Here is a 15,651-nt window from a genome sequence, read left to right as displayed (position 1 = left end):
TGAACCTACATGTTTGTGATGTGGCTCCAAGCAAGTTTTACATTATACCTGTACCTCATCTACATGACAACACAATTGACTTTTCTTTTATATAAATTCAGGATCCTGTAGGGTGATTGGAATTTTCACACCCACTGTCAACAGGGTGGCAATAAGTAGGCACTAGAGCAGTATTTTGCAGGAAAGTATCTTGATGTCCCGACCAAAGCTCACCTTTACATCCTTCAAACAAATATTGCTAAAAATGGAGATGTACCTCAATGGTTTTTATGCCAATTTCAAGGTAATTAATTGGCTGTAAGGTGTATCAGAGTGCCCTGTCACCAGCTGGCTGTCTTTCTTCCTTCCTCCTCACTTTCTCACAATGCTTTTCTCCCCCACCTACCTGGATGAAGAACTATCATTGTCAGGTGCCCATGGGTTGAAATGCTCTTACCCCAGATGAAGGATATGCCGTCCATCCCAGTTCAGCTGTGGCCACCCGAGTATCCAACAGAGTCTCTGAAAGACAAAGAACACAACTGGTCAACCCACTGAACATCTATCCAATGAGGCTGTGGTGCCCATTGCCTCTCCACGAATGAAACACACTGACATTGTTACTCTGACAAAGTGGGTTAATTAGGACTACCTGACGATCAGTGTTGGAATGAACACTTCACGACCTTTAACAGCTTCAATCTAAACCAGAGACAGATCCTCATTTTCCAATTAAATGGCAAGCTTCTCAGCACTCGATTGGTGCAAGTGTGAACAAGGGACTCAGGCAACTAACAATAGTTTGGGCCAGGGTATGAAAGCTGAGTAGTTACAGTAAATTACTGGACTGATGATCTGAAGACATGCAAATTCCCATAGGGTGTGTAAATGTGATCATCAGGAGGAATACAAAATATGAAGGATCTTCACAAGCTTCACAGGTCATTCCTTCGGCAGTTTGAACGGAGCACGACTGCACAAGCATGTGAAGGTTGGCCTGTGAGAACAGCGGAAGAGTTTAAAAAGCAAGCAGATTAACGGAGCGGGCGCAGAATAGTAGGAGGCAGCATAGGAAGGCTTTGACTCGAAAGGCTTCGACGAGCAGAGGCTGAGGATGAGCCTGCTCCCAGTGAGGTAAGGCTGGGTAAGTTCCTTTAATTACGCTAATTAACTTAGGAGTAGGTAATGGAGGCAGCAGTTAGGACAGTCGAGTGCTCCATTTGCAGTATGTGGGAAGTCAGGGCGAGCACAATTGTCCCTGATGACTACACCTGTAAAAGGTGCATCCAGCTGCAGCTCCTGACAAACCAAGTTAGGGAACTGGAGCTGGATGAACTTTGGATCATTCGTGAGGCAGAGGCAGAAATAGACAGGAGTTTCAGGGAGATAGACACCCCTAAAAGTCAGGAGACAGGTAGCTGGGTGACTGTCAGGAGAGGGAAGGGGAATAGACAGAATGAGCAGAGCACCCCTGTGGCCATTCCCATCAATAATAAGTATACTGTTTTGGATACTGTTGGTGGGGACGACCTACCAGGGGACAAGTTGCAGTGGTTGTGTCTCTGGCACCGAGACTGGACCCTCAGCTCAGAAGGGAAGGAGGGAAAAGAGAAGAGCAATAGTGATAGGGGATTCAATAGTTAAGGGGATAGATACGAGGTTCTGTGGGAGAGATTGAGAATCCCAGATGGTCTGTTGCCTCCCTGGTGCAAGGGTCTGTGATATCTCGGATCGAGTTCTCGGTATTCTCAGGAAGGAGGGTGAGCAGCCAGATATCATGGTCCATGTAGGGACCAATGATGTCGATAGGAAGGAGGAGGAGGTCCTGCAAAGAGAGTTTAGGAGTTAGGTGCAAAGCTGAAGGACAGGACCTCCAGGGTTGCAATCTCAGGACTTCTACCCGTGCCACGTGCTAGAGAGGCTGGAAATAGGAAAATAATGTAGCTAAATATGTGGCTAAGGAGATGGTGCAGGAGGGAGGGCTTCATGTTTCTGGACAATTGGGTTTTGTTCCAGGGAAGGTGGGACCTGTTCCGTCGGGATGGTTTGCACCTGAACTGGAGGGGGACTAACAACCTTGCAAGAAGGTTTGCTAGTGCTGCTCCAGGGGGGTTTAAATTAGATTTGCAGGGGGAGGGGAACCAGAATGTTAGAGCAGATAGTGAGGTGCAGGAGGATAAAGGTCATGTCAGAACTACAAGTACAGACAGAAACCAAAGGTTTGCACGAGATAGAAATGTTCTCAGGTACATCTATTCCAATGTAAGGAGTATTATATGTAAGGCAGGTGAGCTCAGGGCGTGGATTAGCACGTGGGATTACGACATTGTTGTTATTCGTGAGACTTGGTTGCAGGAGGGGCAAGACTGGCAGCTTAATGTTCCGGGGTTCCGTTGTTTCAGACGTGACAGAGCCAAAGGGATGAAAGGGGGAGGAGTGGCATTACTAGTCAGGGAAAATGTCACAGCTGTGCATAGACAGGACAGCCCTGAGAGCTTGTCTACAGAGGCCATATGGGTGGAGCTGAGGAACAGGGAAGGTGTGACCACACTAATAGGGTTGTATTATAGACCGCCCGATAGTCAGAAAGAATTGGAGGAGCAAATCGGTAGAGAAATAGCAGACCAATGTAAGAAACAGAAAGTTGTAATAGTAGGGGATTTCAGCTTTCCACATATTGACTGGGACTCCCACACTGTGAAAGGGCTGGATGGCTTGGAATTTGCCAAATATGTTCAGGAAAGTTTTCTAAATCTTTATATAGAGGTACCAATGAGAGAGGATGCAACACTTGATCTCCTATGAGGGAACCAGACAGGTCAGGTGACAGAAATATGTGTAGGTGAACATTTTGAATCCAGTGACCATAATGTCATTAGTTTCAAGTTAATTATGGATAAAGATAGATCTGGTCCTTGAGGTGAGGTTCTAAATTGGAGAAAGGCCATCTCTGTGGCGATGAGAAAGGATGTAGTTAGAGTGTATTGGGATAAGTTGTTTTCTGGCAAGGATGTGTTCAATAAATGGAAAGTCTTCAAAGGCAAAATTTTGAGAGTGCAGAGTTTGCATGTTCCTGCCAGGATTAACGGCAAAGTTAACAGGCATAGAGAACCCTGGTTTCAAGGGATATTTCAAGGCGATCTGGTTAAGAAAAAGAGAGAGGTGTATAGCAGGTATAGGCAACTAGGAACAAATGAGGTACTTGAAGAGTATAGAAAATGTAAAAAAATACTAAAGAAGGAAATCAGGAAGGCAAAAAGAAGACATGAGGTTGCTCTGGCAGATAATGTGAAGGTAAACCCGAAGGGTTTCCACAAGTATATTAAGAGTAAAAGGATAGTAAGGGACAAAATTGGTCCCCTAGAAGATCAAAGTGGTCGTCTATGTGTGGAGCCTCACGAGATGGGGGGAGATCTTAAACAATTTTTTTGCATCAGCATTTACTCAGGAAACTGACATAGCGTATTATGGAAGGAAGGGAAACAAGCAGCAGTGTCATGGAACATATAGAGATTAAAGAGGAGGCGGTGCTTGCTGCCTTATGGCGAATAAAGGTAGATAAATCTCCCGGGCCTAACATAATATTTCCTCGGACCCTGAGAGAGACTAGTGCAGAAATTGCAGGGGCCCTGGCAGAAATATTTAAAATGTCCTTAGCCACGGGTATGGTGCCAGAGGATTGGAGGGTAGCTCATGTTGTTCCGTTGTTTAAAAAAGGCTCCAAAAGTAAACCAGGTAATTACAGGCCAGTGAGCCTGACAGGAATAGTAGGTAAATTATTGGAAGGTGTTCTGAGAGATCGGACATACAAGTATTTAGACAGCCAAGAGCTGATTAAGGATAGTCAGCATTGCTTTGTGCGTGGTGGATCATGTTTAACAAATCTTGTAGAGTTTTTTGAGGAGGTTACCAAGAAAGTAGATGAAGGAAAGGCTGTGGATGTTGTCTACATGAACTTTAGGCCTCTGACAAGGTCCCACATGGGAAGTTAGTTCAGAAGGTTCAGACACTAGGTATCCATGGAGAGGTTCTAAACTGGATTCGAAATTGGCTGTGTGGGAGAAGACCGAGAGTGGCAGTAGATAATTGCTTCTCAGACTGGAGGCCTGTGACTAGTGGTGTGCCTCAGGGATCTGTACCGGGACCATTGTTGTTTGTTGTCTATATCAATGATCTCGATGAAAATGTGGAAAGTTGGATCAGCAAGTTTGCTGATGACACTAAGACTGGAGGTGCTGTGGATGGTGAGGAAGGCTTTCAAAGTGTGCAGATTGCATTTTGGAAGGACAAATCAAGGTAGGACATACACAGTAAATGAGGAGTGCGGAGGAACAAAGGAATCTGGGAGTTCAGATACATAATTCCCTGAAAGTGGCGTCACAGGTGGACAGGGTGGTAAAAAAGGCTTTTGGCATCCTGGCATTCATAAATCAAGGTATTGAGTATGGGAGTTAGGATGTTATGGCGAGGTTGTATAAAACATTGGTGAGGCCAAATTTGGAGTATTGTGTGCAGTTCTGGTCACCTAACTATAGGAAGGATATCAGTAAGATTGAAAGTGTGCAGAGAAGATTTACTAGGATGCTGCCGGGTCTTCGGGAGTTGAGTTACAGGGAAAGATTGAACAGGTTAGGACTTTATTCTTTGGTGCATAGAAGAATGAGGGGAGATTTGATAGAGATTTACAAAATAATGAGGGGTATAGACAGAGTAAATGCGAGTAGGCTCTTTCCACTTAGATTAGGAGAGATAAACACGAGAAGACATGGCTTTAGGGTGAACGGGGAAAGATTTGGGGGAACATGAGGGGAACTTCTTCACTTAGAAAGTGGTGGGAGTGTGGAACAAACTGCCATCTGACGTGGTAAATGTGGGTTGACTCTTAAGTTTTAGGGACAAATTGGATAGATACATGGATGGGAGAGGTCTGGAGGGTTATAGACTGGGTGCAGGTCAATGGGACTAGTGGAATAAAGTTTCGGCACAGACTAGAAGGGCCGAATGGCCTGTTTTCTGTGCTGTAGTGTTCTAAGGTTCTAAGCTGGTTCACTGGCCTTTAGTTAACATCGATCAGCTCTTTTTTTTAACTCAAGATCTGACCTATACCTGATTCTTAAGCCATATTGCTAAGAGTTTGACTCTCAGCTTTCTTCTGGAATAACACAGTAACTCACCAACATTAATAGCAGGCAGGAACATGCTTTCAATCCATAAGTTCCTCCTGTGAATGAATTGTAAATAGTTCCCGGTTGAGAGAATTAAACATTGTGGTCAGTGTCAAAATGCAACAAGATCCTGTTTGCAGTCAGTGGCCAGAGCTAAACTGTCCTGTTGCAGTCCAGATTGCCACCAGAAACATCACATTAGTGAAAGATTTCTTGTGAATTCTCAGGCCAGTAAAAGTGAAAGTCACACTGCAGACCACTCTTGTGTTGTCCACTGTGGTCCTCCTCATCACTTGGCTTGCTTTACACTGGTACAAAGACACCAAAAAGTCAAAACTCAAACTTGACAATGGACTTTAAAACAATAGATACGGTTGCAAAATTCTGGATTAAACCAATTATTAATTGCACTATTTTGGTTTCAATGTGTGAATGAATTCCTTGACTAAACACGTTGCTGAGTTTTTTTCCCCCAAGCTGAATCAACAAATGTTGTGAAAATACCTCATCATAGTAGTTCTGTTATTCCCACTTTCCTTCCCCCATTCCCCTCACATATCAGCCCCATTTCATGCACATATACTTGGGGCACATGAGGAACTAAGATGTCAGTCACCTGATCCTTGCCTTGTCCTTCCCCCAGTTCTGACCCATCAGTGTTGCTAAGTGTAATTGCAAATATTCCAGGAGATTTATTGCACAACCTCATCACAGACTATCGCACTCCCACACTCTCAATGCTCCTCACTCACTACCTTACCGCATCAATTAGGAAGCAAAGTGACTAGCTATTACCCAATTGGTCCATTCTGACCATCGATCAAAAAACAGTTCTGCTTTCACTTCAATTGTTTATAAATAATTTTAAAAATTCAGAAGTAAATCCCCAGTTTAAATGATTACTGAACATTACTAAGTATGACCTCTGTGTTTGACCATATTGGCTTGTGTTCAAGCACTGAGCATCAGTAGAGCTTTCCAACAACTTTTTGAGGAAGGATACAATTTTCAAACTATTTACTTCACTGTTTTAAAGCATGCTACCTAGTCTACTGAACCGCTCTTTGTAGAGCAACACATCTCATTCCAGGAATCAGGCAGTGAACCTTTTTTGAATTTCCTCTAAGGCAAGTATATCTTAATTATTAAGGACACTAAAATTGTACATTGTAATCCAGACATAGTCTCACTATGGTCCAATTTAACCAGTGACATTGATCTGTAATACAGACTAGCAGATCTTTTGCTTCCCTAAGTGCCTCCTCTCTTCCACATTAAATTCATATGATGTGTGGATAAGCACAGCCTAGTCCATCTGAGTTCCGACAGTACCCAGCACAGCATGTAACACCCAGCAAAGAGTGTCAGTCACCCTGACCGGTGTTTGCTCTTCAGTCATGGGAAAAGATGAACTGATCACGAGCGCAACTCAGTTTGAGTCAGTTCAGCCAAGGCAGCAAGTACTGTTTAATGGATTTTTGCACAGAAGAGATGGTGCTGGCACTAACTTCTGGCATAAACTTTGTAACTGTGAGCACCCCACACCCTTTGATTCTTGTTTTCTATATGTCAGGCAGTCTGGAATTACACATCTGGAGCAGTTCCATCCCAGTTCTCAGTGGAAGCCCATGGCCAGAACATGCCATTTCCTCTCAGCTGAAGGCATCTTCAGCTTGTGCTCCTATCTCACAAATACACAGGTGGATTCATGTACATAAATGTGACAAGTTATGGTTAATTAGTCAAATTAGCATTCATTAAACTGCCATGACTAAATCAGTTGTTCCAGATCATTGTATCTAATTCTGATTAAACATGCCTTTTTTGTTTGTGCATGTGCCATACTATGAGTGGCAGCTCATCTCAGTGGAATCATGTCTATTGGGAGGTCACTAAGATGGCCCAGGCTCGCTTCAGTTAGTAAGTCTCACAGATGCTAGCAGGAGGAGGGCCTTATCCCATCTGCCTGAGATGCTTTTGAACTCTAATCCCAGGCCCTGTGATGCAACGCAGTGATCTTCTTCCAGAACCACTTAAGTGGACACCATCCCAAAAATCTCCTTGAAATATACTCATCCTGTTTCTTTCTTTTATTTTTTTCTTTAAACTGTTAATCTAACAATGTCTTGGATTCTGCAATAAATGAAATAACTTTTTTTGTTTACTGTGGTTAATTTTGTGAATTAGTGTTCAGATCTCATGGTCGGTACCTGGATTAGAAGCCAAGCAATCCACAAGCAATCTACCCTCCCAAAATTATGAGAATCCTAAAAAAGAAAACAGGGAGAAACAGACAGGGGTAATGTGTCCCTTTACATCTCTGCAGTTTTAATAGTGGACGGCCGAGTTACAGTACAACACTGGTTGTGCCATCTCCCAAACCATGAACTGGAAGAACCGGATGTCACTCACAATATCGGTGGGTTTACACTGGCGAAGATTGCAGCGTGGCATTCAAAGAACATACTGCTGTGTCAGAGGGATATTCTTTGAAACATTCAACTTCTCAAAAACAAAATATCTGTTAAAAAAAAATCCACTTGCTAGCTTCCCTCCCCTCCAATAGTTGCCAATTTTTCCCCATCAGGCACAGATTGGGTAGTTTACTATGAGACATGATATGGCAAAACCCAATATCACCATTAATTAACACTAGTTTGTGGATAATTGCGGAATTGTGGAAACCCTGATGGAATTTCTTTTCTTTAGCACATTGTATCCAAGCACCATTAAGCCCTTTCACTTACTGTCAGACAGCTAAGTCTGAAAGGAAGTTAAAGACATACTGTTGACTTTTCCTCACCCATTTCAATCCCAGTCTTGGAACTCCAGTCATACTGTTCAGCTAACAAGTTAAAGTCAGCAGAGAAACAGGCCCTTCGGCCCAACTTCGTCAATGGTAACCAAGGTGTCAAGTTCCATCTGCCTGCATTCAGTCTGTATCCCTCTAAATCTTTTCTCTCCATGTACCTATCCATGTCTTTTAAATAAGCTGATATTATCTTCAGAAATACAAAATATATTTACAATTCCATTCAGTTGCTGTTCCATAACTCAAAAAACTACCACTACAATCCTGCAATTATCAGTTTCCATTCACTGTTACTTTTAAAGATATGAACAAGTCTTCTATGACTACACAAACTAAAGGTTTATATGGAGTCACCCACAAATCCATTCACAGCATTCTTGCTTCAGAATCAAATCATAAGATTTAAATCTCTCGCCAGAAATTAAAACATTAAATCTAGGCTGGCACTCATGTGAACTACTGAGTGAGTGCTGCATTGTCAGAGGAGCCTTCTTTCGAATACTGGAATTCAGTGAGATCATGCTTGGACTCAGATAAATGCAACACTATTTAATGAAACTCCCATAGCCCAGGTAATACTAATCCCTCGTCCAACAACTGATCATTTGGTCATTGAACATTGCTGTCTGTGGAACCTTGTAGTGTACAAATTCGTTACAGGTTCTCTACATTATTTCAGTAACCACATTTTAAAGAAAAGATAATTTATTTTTGATGGTTGCAAGGATATGAAAGGATCTATATAAATGCAAAACTCCTCCTCAATGATTCATTGCACAGATTCAAAACAACATTTCCTCAACATTGTCTGAAGCATTTTAATTCAGTTGCACCTGAAAACATCCTCTAGGAAATCTGGTCTTGTGAAGCCATGAACATTTTATAAAGTTATGGCATACAAAGCTCCATGATTAATCAATAGCAAGGATCTGGCAGACTTAGCTTGGCACTTATAGCATTAAATATTGATACTTTGTAGACTTGATCAATAGCATTTTTTTTAATTAAAAAGTTGAATAGGGTAATCAATTTTACACATCTCAAACTGGTTTCCCCAGATCATTAGAGGGTTAGGCTGTTAAAACAGATATAATCTGAAACAGCAGCGTGGGAAGATGATGTACTGCCTTGGGAGTATATTATCTTCTCACACTGCGAAGGACAGTATATCATCTTATTAGCAAAGCTGAGGAAGGAATAGATGAAGGTGGTCAACAAAAATCATCAAGGAACAGGAGGATAGACTGAGCAAGTTGCAGAACAAAATCACACAACCCAGTAAAATCAATGACGAGCTTAAGACCTGTGGAGCTTTATTAATAATACCTTCCAGCAGAATATTCTGGAAGAATGTGCCAGGAAAGATGTGTGGAGCACTAGTCCATTCCTTGTATACTTTGATTACATTAAACTCCATCAATATGTTTAGCTACTTTAACCATTCACAAACCCAGGTGCAGAGTGCTATCTCAATCTTCCTGTCTTTCCACTGGTGTGCTTTCTCTCCCTCCTCGTCTCTCACCTCGAAGTCTCCTAACAGCCAGCAAGATGCTAAATGCGTAAATGCATTCTCTCATTAAAAATACACAGACTGAAGCTAAGCTAACACTTCATCACTGTCACTGACATTACACCAATCTAACAATGCTGTGGAGCTCAACTTTAATAAGTGTTCTAACCACATATAATGCATTCAGCTTGGAAATTTTGAATTGATAAAGGTCCTTATTCACAGAGAATGGTTATGACTCTATTACACCACCAGATATGAAAGCTTATCACTGTGTTGTTTCAGGTGCAATATCAGCAGATAAATGCATGGCCATTCATAATTAGTCTGTTATCCTATGAGCTCAGGAGATACCCAGATTAGTCCTGAACTGAACGTGTATTTATTAATCAGCTGTATGGGCGCATACTTTAAGTTATTTAATCATAATACAACTTAGTCTTGTCAGCACCATCCTAACGGGAATTAAACACAAGGATTAGCATTTTAATAAACTAAATATTCAGGATCCTCACCTGTGGTTTTCACGTGGTGAGCTGGACTGGCTTTGGGAATACTTTCCACCACACCATTCAGGGACAATGGAAGGCCAGCATAACCACAGTGGAATCATGGGGACAGAATCACAGGTGTTCTCCCCTGCCCACAGAAATATGTTGGTACCTTTGTACAAAACAACACATTGTAAGTTTGTTTTAGCTTTAGGCATCCAAGATGCTTTCTGGGCTTGCACCTACATCACTCTGGTGGAGGTCAAGTGCACTATTGAACGAAACTTCTCAGCTCATAGAACTGAATGGCCATCAACATCACACAGGCTTCACTGAAGTCTGGGTTAAAGAAAGCCACCCTTCCAGGCTCAGGTGGTTTGGTAGTAGAGGCTGGTGGTCCTCTCCATAGATTATGGGCATGGAACATTGTCAGTAAAATCTTTCTGGTTGGCTTCCAATTACTACTGCTATTCTGCAGGATCCAGCCACTACTTTTCAAGAGATATGTTAATAATCTGGAAGGCAGAATTGATGGCTTTGCGGCCAAGTTTATGGTTGATACAAAGATACAGTAGGTAGAGGAGCAGGGAATTTGCAGAAGAACTTAGACAGACTAGGAGAATGGGCAAAGTGCTGTGTAAGCAAGTGCATGGTCGTGCACTTTGATAGAAGTAATAAAGGCATAGACTACTTCCTAAACGGGAACAAATTCAGAATTCAGAAGTGCAAAGGGACTTGGGAGTCACATAGATTGATTGTATGTCCATAAAGTGACATTAGGCACAGGAGTGTCTGTACATAAGGTGACTCTGACAGGAAATGATAAAGTAATGGTGGTTGGGGATGTGGAGGGGTGGGTTAGTGGGTGGCGGTGTTGATCAGCCTTATTGCTTGGAAAAGCTAACTCTGTTTGTGTCTGGGGGTCCAGGCGTAGATGTTGTGTAGCCTTCTCCCTTTTTGGGAGTGGAACAAATAGAACGTTATTTAGGATCCTTCCTGATGATACTGGCAGTTTGCCAGCACCTTTCTGAATATACTGCATGCCCATGATGGCAGGTAGGCTAGCGCCAGTGATGCACTGGGCAGTTTTGACTACCCACTGTAGAGCCTTCCTATTCACCACAGTGCAGTTTCTGTACCACACAGTGACACAGCATGTCCTGATGAAGGGTCTCGGCCTGAAACGTTGACTGTACCTCTTCCTAGAGATGCTGCCTGGCCTGCTGCGTTCACCAGCAACTTTTATGTGTGTTGCTTGAAATTCCAGCATCTGCAGAATTTCTGTTGTTAGTGACACAGCATGTTAGGATGCTCTCTACTGTGCTTCTGTAAAATAACACGATGAAGGGTCTCGGCCCAAAACGTCGACTGTACCTCTTCCTATAGATGCTGTCTGGCCTGCTGCGTTCACCAGCAATTTTTATGTGTGTTGCACAACTATAGATGTGCATAGTCTAGCTGTGTGTGGGCACGTGACCAAGTGGTTAAGGCATTGGACTAGCGACCTGAAGTGACTAGCGAGCCGAGGCAACGTGTGTTGTGTCCTTGAGCAAGGCACTTAATCACACATTGCTCTGCGACGACACTGGTGCCAAGCTGTATGGGTCCTAATGCCCTTCCCTTGGACAACATTGGTGTTGTGGAGAGGGGAGACTTGCAGCACGGGCAACTGCCGGTCTTCCATACAACCTTGACTAGGCCTGCGCCCTGGAGAGTGAAGGCTTTCCAGGCGCAGATCCATGGTCTCGCAAGACTATCGGATGCCTTTACATAGTCTAGCTGTCTTCAACCTCCTCAGAAGTAGAGGGCTACATTATAGAAGCAAGGGTACAATGCTGAGGGTTTATAAGACATTGGTCAATCTCACGTGGAGTACTGTAAGCAGTTTTGGCTGCCGTGTCTAAAGAAAGGATGTGCTGGCATTGGAACAGGTCCAGAAGAAGTTTGCAAGAATAATGCCAAGAATGAAGGAATTAAGCATGAGGAACATTTGATGGCTCTGCACCTGTATTCACTGGTGTTTAGAAGAATGAATGAGGATCTTAATGAAATCTGCCAAATATTGAAAGGCCGAGAGAGAGTGGACAAGCAGAGGACGTTTTCAATGGTGGGAGAGTCTCGAACCAGAGGGCACAGACTCGGAATAGGACGTCCCTTTAGAATGGAGGTGAGGAGGAACTTCTCTAGCAAGAGGGCGGTGAATCCATTTCTAAATACAGCTGTGGAGGCCAAGTCATTGGGTATATTGAAAGCAGAGGTTGATAGGTATTTAATTAGTAAGGATGTCAAAGATTTTGAGGAAAAGGCAGGTGAAGTGGGCTGAGATGGAAGATAAATCAGCCATGATTGAATGTGGAGCAGACTTAATGGGTCAACTGGCCCAATTCTGCTCCCAAGTCCTATTGTCTTAAATAGGAAAATTATACTCCACTGAATTACACAGAGCTAATAAACACGAGAACGTCTGCAGGCACTGGAAATCCTAAGCACACAAAGACCCTGGAGAAACTCAGCAGGTCAGGCAGAATCTATGGAAATGAACAGATAGTCGACATCGCAGGCTGAGACATTTCTACAGGACTGAGGAGAGAGGAGAAAGTTGCCAGAAAAAAAATACTGGGGAGGGGGGTGGGGAGAGAGGACATTACTGGAAGGTGATAGGTGTAGCCAGAAGGGTGGAAAAGGTCTAGGGTGGAGAAGCAGGAATCTGATAGAAGAGGAGAAAGGGAAGGAGAAGAAGACGCATGGGGGGGGGGGGGTGACACGCAGGTGACAAGAGGCAAGAGGCCAGAGTGGGTATCAAAGAAGAGGGAAGGGGGAAGGAAATAATTTCTTTACCAGACGGAGTAATCAGTATTCATGCCATCAGATTGAAGGCTACCCAGACAGAATACAAAGTGTTGCTCCTCCACCCTGAGGGGTGCTCATCTTGGCACAAGGAGGCCATGGACCGACATGTCAGAATGGAAATCGGAATTAAAATATTTGGCCACTGGGAAGTCCCAATTGTAGCAGATGGTGCAGAGGTGCTCGATGAAACAGTCCTCATATTTACGATGGGTCTCACCAATGTCGAGGAAGCAGCATCGGGAGTACTGGCCACAAGAGACAACCCCAGTAGATTCGCAAGTGAGGTGTTGCCTCACCGGAGGTTCTCAGTGCAGTTGAGGGAGGTGGCGTAGGGGCAGGTGTAGCACTTAGGCCTTTTGCAGGAATATGTGCCAGGAGGGAAATTAATGAGGAGAGACGAAAGGACAATGGTAACACAGATCACTGCGGAAAGCAGACGGAAGGGATAGTTAAAGTATGTTCAGTGGTAGGATCCCTTTAGAAATGGTGGACATTGCAGAGCATAATATGTTGAATGCAGAGAGTGATGAGTTGTATCACTGTTAGGGTAGCAAGAAGATGGGGTGAACACAGATTTTCAGGAAATAGAGGAGATACAGGTGTGGACAGCATCAACAGAGGAGGGAGGGAAACCCTGTTCTTCAATAGAAAGCTGAGTCTTGGGAACAGATGTGGTGAAGGTGAAGAAACTGTGAAAAGGGAATAGCATTTTTTTTAAAACAGGAGATGGGGTGGAAAGAGGTATAGTCAAGGTAACAGTGGAAGTCAGTAGGTTTATAAAAGATGTCAGTTTACAGTTTGTCTCCAGAGATGGAGACAGGGATCAAGAAAAGGGAGGGAGGAGTCAGAGTTGAACCTACTGAATTTACCGGCAGAATGGGAGTTAGAGGCAAAGTTGATAAAATTGACAAGCTCAGAAAGGGTGCATGAAGCAGCGTCAATATACTGGAGGAAGAGTTAGGGGTATAAGCAGGGAAGGTTTCAAACATGGACTGTTCTATGTCGCCAAAGAGGCAGTCATTGCTGGGGAAAATGCAAGTGCCATGGCTGCCCGAGTTTTGAGAAAGTGGGAGGAGCTGAAGGAGAAATTGTTGAGGGCGAGGAACAGTTCTGGCAGACAGAGGTAGATGGTGGTGGAGGGAAATTGGTTGGTTTTTTTATTGAGAAAGAATGGAGTGCTTCGAGGCCTTCCTGATGGGGTATAAAAGTGTATAGGGATTGAACATTTATGGTGAAGGTAAGGCAGTCAAGGCCAGGGAATTGAAAGTTACTTAGGAGATCAAGGGCACGAGAAGCGTCGTAGATGTTGGTAGGAAGGGACTGAACCAAGGGGGATAGAAAAGAATTAAGATTCGAGGACACACGTTCAGTAGGACTGGAGCTGGCAGAGAAAATAGGTGTCTCCATCAGTCAGGTTTGTGGATCTTCGGTAGGAGGTAGAAGCCAGCGATGTGGGGCAAAGGAACTATGAGTTTGGTGGCAGTAGATAGGAGTTCTCCAGAGTGGATGAGATCAGTGATGGTGTCAGAGACAGTTTTCTGATGGTGGGGAGTGGGGTCCTCTCGAGCGATAGGTATGAGCAGTATGAGAGTTTCCATCTGACCTCAGCGATGTAGAGGTCAGTCCACCGCACTACAATAGCACTCCCTTTGTTTGCGTGTTTCGTGAGGATGAGGTTCGGATTGCTGTTGAGACAGTGGTGAGCAGTGGGTTGAGGAGGTAAGATTAGAACAGAGATGAGTGCTGAAGTCGAGCAGTTTGACGTCTCATCGGCAATTCGAGATGAAAAGATCCCAAGTGCGCAGAGAACCAGAGTAAGGTGTCCAAGAAGAGCAGGGTTGAAGGCGGTAGAAGGGGTCATCAGCATAGGGTGCGAATCCTTGCCAAAGAATTGGGCTCGGAGAGGGAGGCAACGGAAGAAGAGCTCAATATCGTGGCGGGTGAAGGGGGACAAAGTTGAGGTTCTTACTAAGAACAGAACATTCTGCTCAGAAAGGGGAATGTCGGAGGGAATGGTGAAGGAATGGCAAGGACTGAAGCTGGGATCAGAGGGGAAGTTCGGAGGGAATGGTGAATAAATGGCAAGGATTAAAGACGGAATCAGAGAGGGGATGGGGATTGGTGGTGTCAGAGGAGAGAGGAGGGTTGGGGTGTTTGGGGAAGCCGGAATGGGAGAAAGGTGGAGGATCTAAGGACCCAAGAGCTGACGGTGAGGCCTGAAAGAAACAGGGTAGTAGAGCGGTGGTGGGGGAAAAGGAGACTAGGAGTTTAGCGGCAGCACGTAAAGTCTTAGTCTGGAGGTGCTGGCAGTCAAGGTTGAGGTGGGAGATGGAGCTACAGGCTCTGCAATTAGCAGTCTGAAGGTGTTCAGGGTTGCAGGAAACGGCATTGACAGCGGTAGAATCCAGGTTCTGGATCCGCTCAGGATCACTGGAACCGGCACTGGCAATAGTGTTGTCAGCAGACTGGTGATGCCCAGAGCTGTTGGGGTCACACTCTAAAGTAACCGTCCAACAGACCCAAAATATATTTATGCTACATACACCTGCCTTCCTATATTCTCAATTTACCTACTCTTCATTCTATTTTTCCTTGTGAGTTTACTTCATTTCCCCATAAACATCCACCAACTACCCTTCCCAACCATTCCACAATCCCCTCTGTACAAAGTGTCTCGAATGCATTGGGAGCGGTACAAAGTTATGGTTCCTACTTCCATCTCAAGCCACGTCATGACCTGAAAAACTTTACTCCCACTCATATTTTGACAAAATCCTGTGCCATTTCATTGGTGATATACCACATGGTTACTGTCTGATGAGTCAGCGGAGAGCAAACCCTTGC

The 15,651-nt window shown here is 44.0% G+C and overlaps 1 protein-coding gene across 3 annotated transcripts in view; it reads right to left on the bottom strand.

The window, feature by feature from the left end:
• The window catches only part of ephb1 (EPH receptor B1), a 774,921-nt gene that overhangs the window by 648,186 nt on the left and 111,084 nt on the right, over positions 1 to 15,651 (bottom strand). For all 3 annotated transcript variants that reach the window (XR_011885740.1, XR_011885741.1, XM_072255851.1), the window contains exon 2: positions 437 to 501. Coding sequence is in view for 1 of the 3 variants with exons in the window: in XM_072255851.1 (XP_072111952.1) it covers positions 437 to 501 (65 nt within the window). In the remaining 2 variants the exon portion in view is untranslated. The remainder of the gene's footprint in view (positions 1 to 436; positions 502 to 15,651) is intronic.

This window comes from Mobula birostris, chromosome 4 (assembly GCF_030028105.1).
Source record: "Mobula birostris isolate sMobBir1 chromosome 4, sMobBir1.hap1, whole genome shotgun sequence".
Lineage (NCBI taxonomy): Eukaryota > Metazoa > Chordata > Chondrichthyes > Myliobatiformes > Myliobatidae > Mobula > Mobula birostris.
Note: the sequence above shows the minus strand (reverse complement) of the source record. Positions and strands in the feature narration are given on the sequence as shown.